The sequence below is a fragment of the Hyperoodon ampullatus genome (genome assembly GCF_949752795.1).
Source record: "Hyperoodon ampullatus genome assembly, chromosome: 14".
NCBI classification, from domain to species: domain Eukaryota; kingdom Metazoa; phylum Chordata; class Mammalia; order Artiodactyla; family Ziphiidae; genus Hyperoodon; species Hyperoodon ampullatus.
In genome coordinates this window covers 1759618-1774177 of record NC_136927.1, presented here as the reverse complement: position 1 = coordinate 1774177, position 14560 = coordinate 1759618, and the positions used below count along the sequence as shown (strand labels likewise).

The following is a 14560-nucleotide window of genomic DNA, read 5'->3' as shown; positions in this document are numbered from 1 at the left end:
CGGGCTGGCCAGTCTCCTGGAGGATGAGGGGAGGGGTGGTGTGCCCCCGGAGCCTGGCCAACAGGGGCCGTCTGTGCCATTTGACCCTTTCTGGGCTGTTTCTGCGTTTTGATCCCTCTGTGTAGAAACGGGTTCCCAACCACTTTGAGTGGCTCTGTGCCGCCCTGCAGGCTGGTCCCCGGGTGCTGTGTACACTTGAGCCGCAGAGTGTGACCACAGGCCTCTGCTGTCCTGGCCCTGTGGCGGTGGCTGCTCACCCCCAAGGTCTGTCTGTGGGTGGAGGGACATGAGGCCAGGGGACAGCGGAGGGCGGGGGAGACGCCCTGGCCGCGTGGTGGGTGGTGGTGCAGTGGCACGGAGGGTGGGGAGTGTCTTCCTGGTCAGGTTGAGGCTTGCCCTCCCCACACGGGTCACCAGGGAGAGCTCTGACACCAAAGACATCAGATGCACTTTCCAGGAGAGAACCACCTGGCAGGACTGGCGCCCGCGTGGAAACCAGGAGCACGTTCTTGGTTGGAGGCCTGGCCTCGCTCTTCCCGAGAGGCTCACCTGCAGGGCACTTTCTGGTCCACCCGCTCCCCCCACCCCAGGTGCTGGAAAGGGGTCAGCGGGAAGATGCTGGAGTGACCGTGTCCCCCTCGTGTGGCAGCTGGGGGCGCAGAGGCACCTTTTCCACAAAGCTCCCCGTCCGCCCTCCACCCGGGCTGCCGCTGGGTTCCCAGGCTCGGCAGGCAGGGTTTTCTGCTCAGTGTTTGCTCGGGGAGGGGGAGGAGAGGCTGCTCCAGCTCCAAGGTGGGCCCCGCACACCTCTGCGTCCAAGCTTTCCTCACGCCCGGGAGAGCCCGGTCACAGCCCCGTGAAAGGACGTCCGGTTCCGTTTTCCCAATGGGAGCCCTTCGGCCGCTCCCGTCCCGTTAGGGCTGAGTGCGGCTCACCACTGCCTTAGCCTGGCCCAAGGCGTGTGCCTTCAGGCCACGTCCCTCCAGCTTGTGTCCAGGTGACTCGGTGGTGACCCACAGCGACGTTCCAGTCAGTGGGCGAAGACGCAGAGTGGGGAGGAGGGGGGACGTGGCCAAGGCAGGCTGCCCTGGGGACGCGGAGGGGGGACGTGGCCAAGGCAGGCTGCCCTGGGGACGCGGGGCTCGGGCTGCCGGAGGTCAGGACGGTTCTGTATCTGAGGCCTTTCCTCTTGCTTTGCGTTGAGTCTGGTTATGTATGAAGCACTTTATACGGCTGCAGGGATCAATGACCATCACACCCAGTTAACTGGAATTGTTTACAAATGAGCTACATTCCGAGATTTTTATCACTGAACTTACATGAACAACAATCATTAAATGTGTTTATAGAAGTTGGGTCAAGTTGTGAAGTTTCTGTGTGAGTGGTTGGTACCCCCCGCCCCCTCCCCAGGGTCAGAAACCAGGACGAGAGCAGCCTGTCTTGGGGGAGGGAGGGCGACCAGGTGATGGTACATTAGATGGGGGTTGGAGCCCTGGGCCCTGACCGCGCCTCGGTTTCCCCGTAAGGGGGTTGGTGAGAGGAGGACACGGCCTCTAGCCCACCCCCGGAATCCTGCGGCCCCGCGCACACCTACGCCGGGCCTCCCACACCAGTTCTCCCCCGTGGGACGTCCGAAAAGCCGTCCCCTCCCCTTTTGCGCCTGTGTCTCTTTCCCCCATCTCTGTCCGGTGGTGCAGGTCACAGCCAGGCACATCTGGCGGCTCCCTGAGGATGGGACTTCGTGAGGTCCGGTGAGGAATGTTGAAAAGGTAAAAGAGGTTCATTTTCCTTTCCATCCAGTCATGCGCCAGACAGACTGGAGGCCCGGCCGGTGTGCTGAGCCTGGAGCCACAGCGTGGCTGGGCAGGGACTCTCACGGCCCGAGGGACGAGCTCAGCTCTGTCCTAGACTGTGTCCACCTCGCGAAGCTTGTAGTCCAGGATGGTGTCGTGACCCTGGAACTTGAAGTAGCCGTGGAACTTCTTCTTCTGAAGCAGGAGGGGAAACCAGTAGCTGTCATCGGGCCACATGTCAGCAAAGGGGATCTGGTCCAGCTGGAACCACTGGGGGCGCATTTCTGAGTCAGTGAAAAGGAACGGTCATCGATGTTCAATCCAGACTTTAAACTGACTTTTTGTGAGGAATTACTGAGTTACTCTGTGAGGAACTTGACATACTTTTGTATTTAACCCTTGTGACTGCATCCCTTACCTTACAGAAGAGTAGGGAGGCTCCGGCGCTGCTGTGTTTCAGCACCTGCCCCTGGGGGAGGGGAGGGCTGCCGTGCCGCTCGTCACCTGCCTCCCTCTCCCGCCGTGAAGGGATGAGCCCTGAGACTCACCGTCGCTCTCCACTGGTGTCCCGTGGACACTGTCTGTGCAGAAGATGTGCACGTCCATCAGCTCGGGGTTGCCCACGAACTCAAACACGATCTGGCCCACCTTCTGCAGCGCGTCCACGGTCAGACCGCTCTCTTCCTGCAGCTCCCTGTGGGCAGAGGCAGATGGATGCACCCGGACGGAAGGTGACAGTTAACGCGAGGCGCCCACGCCCTGCAGCACCCGCGAGTGGTGCTGGGAGGATGGAGGGGCGGAGCGTGTGCATGTGGTCAAGGGCTCGGGTCCGGGCACCGCTGTTCAGGGGCAGCCAGACCTCCATCATCGAGCACGCTGGGCGCACCACGCGGCAGGTCAGGCCTGGCCCAGCTCAGCTGCTCGGAGGTCCCACGGGAGGCCCCGCCTGTCCTGCTCGGCTCTCCGAGGCCGTCAGGTGTGCGTGGCGCTCTGCGGGCTGCAGCCCCCAGAACCCGGCCCTGAGCCAAAGGCCTCCTGCCCAGAGAGTTCTGCCCTGTCCTGTCCCTGCTCAGAGCTCAGGATCAGACTGCAGGTTTCTACTGTCTCTTCCCCAGAGAAGGGGCTGTTTTAACTCCTGTTTCACCAAGGAGACAGGCCCCACCCACAGCCAGCTCACCTCAGCCGCGCTTGATGGTAGGGGATGAGCTCTGGGCCTGTCTCGCTGTGTCCCTCCTTCTCAGGACCCCTTCCCCCAGCTCAACCACCTGTGCTTGTAGGAAGGGGTCAGGGAGCTGATCTCCCCACCTGAGTGCACAAGTGCCGGGTGATTCACGAGGAGAACCGGGACTCCCCCCCCACATTGAACAATGCTTTCCCAAGCTCCATGTTCATTGTAGACAATCTAGCAGACACACAGGGAGTCCACCCAGCAAGAGCCCTTGCTACCACTGCAGTTTCCACTTTGGGTCTTCCTCCTTTGTGCCTTTTAAGAACTGCAAACATGCCGCCCGTACCTTGTACCTGTGCTTTTCACACAACACTGCAGAGCCACGTTCTACGCTTCAAGGAATTCAACCAGCTTCTCGGCTGTTGTGTATCATAGAATAAAAGTCCCACCTCGCTCATCACAAAACCCGACGGTACACACCGTCTGCCACCAGCCTTTCACCCCACCGGCTTCCCCGCCGCTGTCATCCTGCGTCTCGTTCCATCCTTGGCAAGCGCTTTCTGGATGCTCTGCTGTGCTCAGGATTCTGGGGACCCCACGAGCCCTGCACCCGTGAAGCTCAGCACCTGTGTCTCCTGCTAGAGTCTCACTTCCCCACTGCCCTGTATTTATTTTTGTTGCTGTAAAAACATTCTAATTATACCTATTTAGAGTGGTAGGTTAAAAAAAGTTCTTTTTAAGCTTTGATCTCTGAGTTAGGTTAGGAACACAATGCGTAATTACTTCCTGTTGCCTGTAATGAGGACTCGGGGAAACCAGCGTTTGTTAAACATGTGTGTTGGGTTAAACGGTCTTATTTAAATGGATGCCTTATTGAGCTTGGAATCTGCCCCAACCTTCCTGTGAGGCCCAGAGAGGAACTGTATCCATTTGCTGCCATTCAGATGCAGCCCAGGTGATGCTCTGGAAGCTGGAATTTATTCACTGAGATGGTTAATTAAAATTAGACACGACCTAAAAAAATGAACGTGTGTTTTCACTTGCAGGGGTGGAAATGGCTCCCCAATTAAATGTTAACAGAAGCCTTCCGCAGGGCCCGCCCCTACCTCCAGCAGCAGGCTGGCGAGCTCGTTTTTATAAACGTCACCTACTGATTTAATATTGTGACTAATTTTGGCTCATCTTCCCCGAGTCCACGGCAGTGTATGAAATATCAATAATGTCATCGCAGGCAGAGCTGAGCTTGTTTCGGGCCGGGATAACCAGGCAGCCGGGGGTGACACTGATCCAGTTTTGCTGACGTGTCTGATTCATCTCTGGGATGTTCCCCACACGGTGGGGGGCACAGGGGCCCTGCGGTCCGGAGCCCGCCGGCCGCACGGCCTTCCAGAGTTCTCTAATACGGTGCTGTGTGTCCTCACCGCTGCTCTGCGGGTGCTGGCCAGAAAAGTGGGCGTGCTCCACACCCGAAGCTGAAACCTGGCTGTGAGGCACCCTGGATCCCCAGGTGCCTGCAACTCCCTGCAACCCCCCAGGAGGAAGGATGCATCTTCCTTGGTGCTCAGATGGCTTCCCCCCAAGGACATCCAGCATGGAGGAAGGGACAACCAGTCTCACAGCCACCTGAGTCTGCTGGCACGTTAACCCAGCTGTTGAAGTGGGGCCCACCCTGGGACCCCAAAGCGCAGCGCACCAGATACTCCAAGGCTACCATGACCTCGCTCGTCAGGGCAGGACAGCCGGGGCCTGGGGCCTAAGGAGCAGCCCCACACACATGCACAGAAAGAGGCCAGAGCTGCCCTAGGGGCCTGGGGCTGACGGCTGAGTCATCCCCAAAGTGGGCGAAGCCCTGTTGCTTAGAACCTGCCACCTGTCCTGACCCCCCCTGCAGGGGCTCAACAGTCCTTTGTCAGGGTGGTCCTGACACTTGGCTCCATCCTACTACACCCAGGCTGGAACCCTGGGGAGAGGACACGGGGCTCCTGGAGAGAGCTGCCCAGAGCTGACCCACAGGCCCTGGGCGCCAGCGTGGTGCCATGCAGTCACAGGCAGACTGGTCTACATCAGGCGGGCGGTGTGGGCCCTGGATGGTGCACTTCTGGCCTCAGTGTCAGGGTAAGGCCAACCCTGCCTTAAGGAAGGGCCCCCGGGCAGAGCATGGAGACCATTAGTGCCCCGTGGCTGTGGAGAGGATGTCCCCCAGTGGGGCACGCTGCCTGCAGGGGCTGAGTATGCCCTCCAGGACGCCCGGGTATCAAAACGGAGCTCAGGGCGGCCTGGGAGGAAGCACCCTCCACAGCCCCACCTGCTGGACGAGGCCTCCAAAGGGCAAAGAATCACGAGGCTCTAAGAGGGTGACTGAAACCTTGACAATAAAGCAGTAAGCAAGCCTGAACGACAACAGAAAGTCGTCGATTTCAGGACGGTTCTGTGATCTGTGGTGAGGTCGGCACAGAGGAGTGAGGTCGGGGGTCACAGGGCCACCGCTCCAGTGCCTTCTGGTCGTCCAGTGAGTGTCTGGAGGGCAGACTGCAGGGCCCAGCACGGAGTCTGCTCGGCTGAACCGAGTTTAATGCCAGTGGCCCACAGAGGCTGAGCAGGTGGCTCAATTTCATTAGTCACTGGGGCAAACAAAGGAAAACCGCCACAAGGTATCACCACACCTGCCAGGATGGCTAAGATGAAAAGGACAGAAGATGCCAGGTGTCGCTGAGGATTTGGAGGAAGCGGATCTCATACACTGCTGGCGGGAGTTTAACTGAGCACAGCTGTTTGGCAGCATGTGCTAAGGCCGAACACCTCGAATTCTCGAGGGGAGCATCCACCGGAAAGACCGCATAGGACCGTCCACAGCTACATCACTTGCAACTGCAACCCAGAAACGGCCCCAAAGCCCACGCCCGGGATGAGCAGGCTGCAGTGTGTTCATAAACCGGACTGGACCACTGCCACGTGCAGACATCACACCAGGAAGAAGCCACAGCTGCGAGGCTCTTTCTACAGGGTATTTCTGAATGGGCCAATCCATCAACTGTGACAGAAGTCAGGGTGAAGGCTGTCGGGCAGGGTCCACCCTCCAGTCCCATTTCTTGATCTACGTGCTGGTTAAATGATGGACCCATTTCTTAAAAACTCCCTGATGAAGACTGGTGTTTTCCTACATGCATTTTATACTTCAATACAAACGTGACTTACAAAAGGTCTTCAGTCCTGGCCTCACGACGGACAGAGGGCGTAATTCAGTGTGATCAGAAAGGTGGCGGCTCTGTGAAGGAAGTCCAGAGGTCTATGGAGGAGAGGTGGGGGAGGGGCACCTTCTCCGATGGGAAGGCCGAGGAGGGGTCAGCCAGAGGAGGAGCCAGGAAGAGTGGGTGGGCGACGACAGCTTGGGGGGTCCGGGGGGGCAGGGATGGGAGCGACGGGGAGAGGCCAGACCGCGTGGGGCTCCGTGGATGACACAGGAGGTTGGATTTATCCACACAAGCCGGCGAGGCGCAGGAAGGCAAAGGGGCTGCGGGCTGGAGGCCTGTGTGATCTCGGGCACACTGCTCCACCTCTGGGCTTCAGTTCTTCCCATGTGAGAGTGGGTGTGTCAAGGAAGAACTGAGACGGTGTGCGGAAGCTCCCAGACACGCTCGTCACCAGCTCCCCTGAACAAAGGAAGGAGCCCAGTGACTGGCCAGTCCCTTGGCTAGAAAGAGGAAGCCAGGATTCTTCTATCCAAGCCACTGCACAGCAGCTTCCCAAGTATGTCCTACAAACCACGACTGCAGAGCAGCAGCTAATGTGTACTGAGCACGGACCACGTGCCAGGCCTCGCTCAGTCCCTTCTGTTAATTTTCTCACTTAATCTCCACAACAGTCCTAAGAGGTAGGTACTGTTATTATCCCCACTTTGCAAATGAAGAAACCGAGGCTCACGGATTCAGTCTGGGCTCCAGGTCACGTGGCTCTAAGTGGTCAAATCAGGGGCCTGGCTCTACAGCCCGAATCCTAGTCGCCTGCGGAAGCTGGTTCTGCGGTCAGGCCTGCCCCTCCCCTCACCTCTTGGCTCCATCCTCGATGGTCTCTCCGTCTTGAACTTTGCCTCCAAAGCCGTTCCACCGGCCGGCCCCGAAGCCTCGTTTCTTCATGCCCAGGAGGACTCGCGGAGGCTGCAGCACGAGTACCAAGGTGTAGAGCCTCGAGGCACGCATGGTGCCCTTGGGTTCTGCAGGGAAGGCAAGGGGTTGGGTCAGCTTGACCTGGGTGTGGACGGAAGCGTGTGTATTGAGGTGGCCAGGGGCCGGGTGGCCAGGAAATGTGCTCTGCAAGGCAGGGAGAGGCAACGTCCCAGCTCTGCCACAGGTAGCAGGTTTTCTGGGGTAGAGAGAGGCCTGGCCACCAGAACCCAGGGGCATCAGTGCCCAGGCCCTTTTTCTTACTGGGCTGATGCAGCAGGTCAGATGATGGCCCATCCCTTCCCCTCCCCACTCCTTGGCACAGGGCTGCTCCTGCTCCTGTGTCCAGGCCCCGAGCCCACCGGGCACCAAGAGAACCATGCAATTTACCCAGCGGTTCTTGGGTCTGGCTTTTGGCCTTGGCCTTTTCATTATGGGGCCTTCTTTTGGCCTACTGTGTTCTGGTTTCTGCCTCTCTACAAAAGCAGACACCCAGATTCCCAAGAAATGCATGGCTCCTGACAGCGGAGAGTCCACCCAGCGAGGCCTGGCTAGTCCCCACTCCTGTGACAGGTTTTCACACTCTGCTCACAACTGTTGCTGTCTGGGACCTGGTGCTGGAGCCCAAGGGCCTCTCCTGCTCGAATGATTTGTGTGGTCCAGAGAAAGACTCGGAGGGTGACGTCGGTCACTGCTGGAGAAATGCTGGAAGAGCAGGACCAAGTTAGCTGACGATCCATCCCCACCCCAGTCTGGGGCCCACACTGGGCGAGATGCAGGATTCAGGACCAGCGATCCTCCTGGGAAGTTACGGTGTCTGAGAAAAGGGCCCTAGGCCTGGGTCCTGGTGCTGGCGCTAGGTCAGGCAGGAGAGGTGGGTCTCTGTGGTCCAGCCTGCCTTTAGTCTGCGGACTCTGTCATGTCCTCGACCTGTTTGCGTCCAAAGGCCCGGCTTCCTAAGGTAATTGGGACGCTGCTGCTGCTGCTAGAACTGTCAGCTGTCAGTGATTAGGCACTGATTATATACTTCCCCCAAATTACCCCCTTTAACAGACCCAACAACTCTGTGAGCTGACACTTAACCTTTTCCATTTTCAGCCAAGGAAACTGAAGCTCAGAGAGGCTACGTTTGACCCCCAAATCAAACACCAGAGCCGGTACCCAAACCTGCGTCTACCGCATGTTGAAGTCTAGTTGGCTACAGCTCTTGGTTCTGCCGTCAGACGGGTCCCCAGAGAGCCCGCCTGAAGTCAGGGGTCGGGCAGTGCCCCGTGTCAGCCGGGTGGCCTCTCAGCGGGGTCGCCTGTACACCGAGGCCCGCGACTAGAGTTTATAGACAACGCACAGTCGAGCGCCAGGCTCAGACTCCCGTGTCTGGGGCCTTGTTCGTGCAGGGTCTCCAGCCGTCCCCGCCCACCGGGCGCTCCCTGGCAGGTCGCAGGCCCGTCTCCCGTGGCGGCGCTCCCAGACTCACCCTCACCCGAACTCACTCGCTCCCGGGATCTGCACGCGCCTTTCCCACCCGCGCGCCGCTTCCGGGGGCGTGGCCTCTGGCCGGAAGCGAGGCCGGCACTTCCGGTGGCGGCAGCTGGAGGAGGTCGGCGTTCATGGCCAGGTGAGCCGGGCGGTCGGGTGAGCGGGGCGGTCGGTGGGCGCGGCGGCTGGCGCTCAGCCGGCATTTGTGGAGCACCTACTGCATGCCTGTGGGAGGCGGAGTGGCCAGGGGCCTGCCCCAGCTTTCCGGTCCGAAAAGGGGCGCAGAGCCCACCTCTTCCAGGCCCGGAGAGGGTCAGCCCCGGCGAGGTGACTAGGGGAGACCTGCCAGCACGAAGCGGACGGTCGGCGAAGGCTCGCGGGGAGGGGCGGGCGGGCGGAGAGCTGGAGGGGGCTTTAGGAAGGGAGGGGCGGGTGGGGGGGCGCCGCGGGTGGGGGTGAAGCTGTGTAGAGCTCCTCAGGCCTGAAGCCTGAGTGCCAGAGGTGAGAGGTCCGCGTGGCTGAATCCAGGCCGTGGGACGGGGCTGGAGGCCCGCTGCCCAGATCAGGTGGGCTCGGGGCGTGTAACTCCGCTCTCCACGCCTCCGCTGACCGGTGGGATTAGTTCTGGCGCCCAGGACCACCTGTGTCCTCTTTCCTTGAGACTCTTTACCCCTTTTGAAGGCAGCAGTTCTCACGTTATTGTCTCCAAATCTTGTCACCATGTTTTCATGCTGAAAGAACTTTTGGCTGCTAGCCATGGGGCTAATGGCAGCCTTTTTCATCAGAAGAAAGGACGCAGAGCTTCCTCTGTCGGGTTGTTCTGAGCCCTACATGAAGGGAGGTGTGGCTAGCTCGCAGTCCGTAAGCTGTTAACAACCCCACTTCCCCTAAGAGGCTTGGAAATTGCGCTTCGTTCACACACAGGGTGAGTTCAGTTTTTTAAAGAAATGTGACAGGCCGGTCAGACCCTGTACTAGCCGCCAAAGCCGTGGAATTAAGCAAGGGAAGGACCTGTCCTCACGGGGTTTTCTCAGAGTTTCTCAAAACCCAGTGGAAATTTCCATCCACTGGGAAAGAATGTTACTTTCATTAATTTTATCATTTTTAACCAGTCTTGGGGACACTTCGGTTGACACAAACAAGGTCACTACCATTAACGTTTGAGTTTTCCTGAAGAAAACTTCAGGAGGAAAAAAAACACCTTTGGACTGAAGGGGAGAGGCCTGCTGGAGGAGCTGCTCCGGCTGCCATAAACAAGCACCCCAGGACGGGCGCCTTACAGAGCAGAATTTTCTGGCTCAGTGTCTGGAGGCTGGAAATCTGAAATCAAGGTGTCAGCAGGGTTGGTTCCTGGGACATCTCGACTTGTAGACGGCCATTTTCTCCCTATGTCTTCATGTGGTTTTTGCTGTGTGTGTGTGTGTCTGTGTCCTAACTTCTTCATACAAGGACACCAGTCATATGGGATTAGAGCCCACCCATGTGACTTCATTTTGCCTTAATTACCTCATTTAAAGACAAGCCACCTCTTGAGGTGCTGGGGGTTGGGACTTGACCGTAGAGACTTCGGGGGGATGTGGTTCAGCCCGTAACACCTTCTCTCCGGCTGTGGGGCCTCGTCAAGTCACCTCTCCCTCTTGGGCCGCGCTGTCCCATCTCTGAAAATGTGCGGATTGAGCCTGGGGCCCCAGCGAGCTCCTGACCCGCTGGGTCTTTGCGATGCCAACCTGCTTGCTCCCTCTTCCTCACCAGGTCCTTGAAGCTGGTGTGGGCTTCCTTTCGGCGTCAATGGTTCCACGCCAGTGGAAGTTGCTTCAAGGGCCGGACCGGCGCTGAGCACCTGTGGCTGATGCGGCATCTGAGGGACCCGTTTGTGAAGGCTGCGAAGGTGGAGAGTTATAGGTGTCGAAGTGCCTTCAAACTCCTGGAGGTGAACGAGAGGCACCGGATTCTGCGGCCCGGCCTCCGGGTGTTGGACTGTGGCGCCGCTCCTGGTGCGTGGAGCCAGGTGGCTGTGCGGAGTGTCAACGCTGCAGGCACAGGTGGGGCCTCCTGACCGCTGTGGTTTACACGCAGGCGCTGCCCTCTGCCAGGGGATGCAGAGCAGCTGAGCCGCCTTGTGAAGGCACATGCTTCCTCGTGGTTGTTAGGAGGAATGATACAACACTGACATTTTCAAAATGAGAGACAGGGTAGAAAGGGCTAATGGAAATGAAAGTCACCTCACGTCACACCACAGCAGTGCGTAGACTAATACATTGGTGTACATCCCGTACCTTTGTTGCTGATTTGGAGCCTCAACAGAGCTATTTTTTTTCTTTTTTTGGCTGACTGATATGCTGATGTCTTTCCATGACAGTACAACTGAGGCAACCTCAGGGGTTTCCAGGTTCTGGTCCTTGAAGCCCTGGGTTTCCTGGAGGTGCTCCTGGGGCTGCCCGGGGGGGCCCTCGTGGCTCTGGATTCCCCACTTTGGCTTAACTTGAGGGACTTAGCTTTTATCTGTTTTACATTTAGGGGTTTTGACTAAGATCGTCTATATAAAAAAGTTTCCTCTCACTAATAGATGAACTAACTATGCAAGGCAGGAAACTATGCCGTCCTTTGAAATAGCTGCGTAGTATTCCAGATAACGGTTGTACTGTTGGTGTTTAGCCAGTCTCCTCATCTTGGGCACCAAGGTTGCTTTTGGGTGTGCAGTGCTGTGGTAACGATCCTTACCACTTGTATTTCCTGCTGTAAAGTCTGAGGGTACCACATGCACTGGCATTATGACACATGTGAAGTTCACAAAGATCTCTCCCAGACACCTTAAAAACAGTTAAAAAAATTTCTTTTGAGCTTAGTATTTATCAGCTAAGTGAATGAATGAGTCAGAAACTTCTGTTCCTTTTCCCACCACTGAGTCTATCCACAGACTTCCCAAGAACTGATTTTAGTGGTTCCTGTCCCCGTGATTTCCCTTAAGTAGAAGCAGGAAAATGCCGAAGTTTAACTTGTAGGAAGAGGTGGCAGAAGCAAAGAGTGTGTGGATCAAATGGTTTGGGTTCTTTTACTCCCAGAAGTCGCAAAAATGGAACCAAAGCCATTGCCTTTAGAGGACACTTCCTGGGGCTGTAGTATGTGGGACGTTAAAGGAGACACCAGAAGTGTATAAAATGGGACGAGAGGGCTTCCCTGGTGGCGCAGTGGTCGAGAGTCCGCCTGCCGATTCAGGGGACATGGGTTCGTGCCCCGGTCCGGGAGGATCCCACATGCCGCAGAGCGGCTGGGCCCGTGAGCCATGGCCGCTGAGCCTGCGCGTCCGGAGCCTGTGCTCCGCAACGGGAGAGGACACAACAGTGAGAGGCCCGCGTACCGCAAAAAAAAAAAAAAAAAAAAAATGGGACGAGAGATGTCCCACTTGTCAGGGCTGAAAACGGAGGGCTTTTGCCTTTGAAAAGTGAGGTATCCTGCAGAATACCCGGACTTCCAATCTTTAGATAGAGATAAAACACCCTGCCCCCTCACCCGTGGAGCAGGTTTTTTACCAAGCCGACTGAGCTACAGAAGAGTCTGTTCCCTTCATGTATCTAGCCTGTATCTACCCTGGCGTGTAGGGGTGGTGCAGGGAGGGGCCCCCAGGGCTTGTGAAGAGGGGAGCTTGGAATGGGAAGGGAAGGGAAGGGAGGTGGAGCCTGGGGGCAGCGGCCGTGCGGGCAGGAAATCTTGTTTCAGGTGAGGTGAAACAATGACGTCTTTTTATTTCACCGCTGGCATCACTCAAATATGGGCAGGGTATCAAATTTTTTTACCTTATTTTGCATTTGTCCGTTTCCCCCCTCTCTTGGCTTGTTTCTGATAGTTTCTACATTGAAAGAAATGGGATTAAACTGCAGAATGGATTTGTTGATCTAATCCAGAGGCACTTTGTGTACTGCTGTGTCATTTTCTGTTGCAGTTTGTCACGAAGAGCACTCCGAGAGAAAAGCCCTGTCATGGAGAGCAAAGCTCAGGGAGTGAAATGAAATCGGAGATGGTGTCCGGGCCCAGGGTGTGGCCCCAGGTCTGCCTGTCCCCTGGGACACTTTTCATCTCTCGGCCTCCGTTTCCTCAGAGGGAGAAGGACCACCACTCCCTGCCCCGTGTTTTTGTAGGATGTATAGAAAGTGGGGAAAGGCTTGTGTCCACATATTTGCACCTTAGCTCTTTTCCTCGGTCCTGACTTTTTATTTCTATTTTATTAGTTTGTTGCATTTATTTTTTGTGGGAAGATTCAGGGTGTAAATAAGTAAGCACATTCACCATTTCTTCTTTAGATCCCAGTGCTCCTGTTGGCTTTGTGCTTGGGGTAGATCTCCTTCACATATTCCCCCTGGAAGGAGCAACTTTTCTGTGCCCTGCTGATGTGACTGACCCAAGAACCTTCCAGAGAATCCGAGAACTGCTTCCTGCTGGGAGAGCAGATGTGATTCTGAGTGACATGGCACCCAACGCCACAGGGATCCGGGGCCTCGACCACGACAGGCTCATCAGCTTGTGCTTGTCCCTTCTGGACATGGCTCCAGAAGTCCTGCACCCTGGGGGAACATTCCTGTGTAAAACCTGGGCTGGAAGTCAAAGCCATCGGTTACAGAAGAGACTGACAGAGGAATTCCAGAAAACAAGGACTGTAAAACCTGAAGCCAGCAGGAAAGAATCATCAGAGGTGTACCTCTTGGCCACACAGTACCAAAGAGGGAAGGGGGAAGGTCTGTGAAGGAATGAGAGTTTCTTCTGCTGTTTCTGGTTCTTTTTCACTGCAAATGTAGCTTGAGCCCTTTCCTGAAGTGTGGCTGGGGAGATCCGAGCTTGGTCTGGGATGCAGCAGGCAGGACAAATGGGGGACCTTTTTTTAAGCCCAAAAGATATGACAAAACTATATTCAGTGTCCAAGACATATGATAAAAAAAGTCTCTATAACATGATTCGTGAAGAGGAAGAGATAGGCAAAGATTAAAGGATGAAAAGGCAGACTGAGGGAAGGATAAAAACACGGAGGCAGAAACATACACACGGACACCTTTATGTAGCTTTCTCTTCATACCCACGTTAGTATGTTACAGAGAAACAGGCTTCCACCCTTGCTTGGAAACAACCCACAGGTTTCCAGGTGTTACTTTGGGTTTACCGTGTAATGTAGAAAAAATCTGAAGTTTCAGTCTGGGGATTTGTGTCCATCTCTCTGGCGAATGATCTGGAAATACATCCATTCTTCAAGCAGTGAGAGTTCTCAGAACAATTAGGGAAGACATTTGGTATGAATTATGCATGGGGTGGGTGTGGTTTGTTTTTTCACTGGAATTGTTGCTGTAATACTCCAGCCTCCAAAGACTTAAAGGTAAGTGCCAAAGCAAGCAGAGAAGTGGTGTGTTCGTTTATTTCCTTTTACTCTTCCAGGAACTGGATGCAACTTTACAAAACAATGTAGGCCGTATTATTTATGGAATTTCCATGTTTTTAAGTTCATCTTTTGAAAAATTAATTTCTTCAAAACCACTTCCTGGAGGTGTGCTCATCTCTTAAGAAGAGTTTATTGATTGTAATGATGATAAAATGTGTAGACCGAAAAAAAAACGCACCACCTATAAGTTGAGAGTTATGTTTTATTTGGTGGACAAAACAGGACTTAAGCCCGGACACAGCATCTCAGATAACTGAGAGATTGCTCCAAAGACGCAAGGGGGGAGCCAGGATCTATAGGAATTTTAGCAGCAAAGACCAGGTAGTTGGAACATCAAATGATCACTGTTAACAAAAGAAAAGCAAGGGCTTCCCTGGTGGCGCAGTGGTTGAGAGTCCGCCTGCCAATGTAGGGGACACGGGTTCATGCCCCGGTCCGGGAAGATCCCACATGCCGCGGAGCGGCTGGGTCCGTGGGCCATGGCCGCTGAGCCTGCGCGTCCGGAGGCTGTGCTCCGCAACGGGAGAGGCCAGAGCAGTGA

General features: G+C 55.9%; 2 protein-coding genes across 2 annotated transcripts; one reads left to right on the top strand and one right to left on the bottom strand.

The window, feature by feature from the left end:
• Positions 1-1272: 1272 nt before the first annotated feature.
• On the bottom strand, positions 1273-8615 carry NUDT1 (nudix hydrolase 1). The gene is made up of 4 exons (XM_079719764.1): positions 8612-8615; positions 7006-7171; positions 2342-2487; positions 1273-2077 (listed from the first exon to the last, which is right to left on the bottom strand). The coding sequence occupies exons 2-4, from the start codon at positions 7155-7157 to the stop codon at positions 1905-1907; spliced, it is 471 nt and encodes a 156-aa protein (XP_079575890.1). The 5' UTR covers positions 7158-7171; positions 8612-8615; the 3' UTR covers positions 1273-1904.
• MRM2 (mitochondrial rRNA methyltransferase 2) lies at positions 7767-13335 on the top strand (the record flags this gene model as incomplete). Its single annotated transcript, XM_079718306.1, has 6 exons — positions 7767-7844; positions 8068-8121; positions 8220-8278; positions 8556-8753; positions 10350-10639; positions 12896-13335. 6 exons carry the CDS (start codon positions 7767-7769, stop codon positions 13333-13335), a joined length of 1119 nt encoding a protein of 372 aa, XP_079574432.1.
• Between the last annotated feature and the right edge of the window lie 1225 nt (positions 13336-14560).

What these genes read in the sequence shown, in the direction of transcription:
- NUDT1 (XM_079719764.1), bottom strand. Translation starts at nt 7,157, where the DNA reads ATGCGTGCCTCGAGGCTCTACACCTTGGTACTCGTGCTGCAGCCTCCG. An exon ending in ATCGAGGATGGAGCCAAGAG is followed by an intron (nt 2,488 to 7,005) that starts GTGAGGGGAGGG and finishes CTCTGCCCACAG; the next exon opens with GGAGCTGCAGGAAGAGAGCG. An exon ending in GACACCAGTGGAGAGCGACG is followed by an intron (nt 2,078 to 2,341) that starts GTGAGTCTCAGG and finishes TCACTGACTCAG; the next exon opens with AAATGCGCCCCCAGTGGTTC.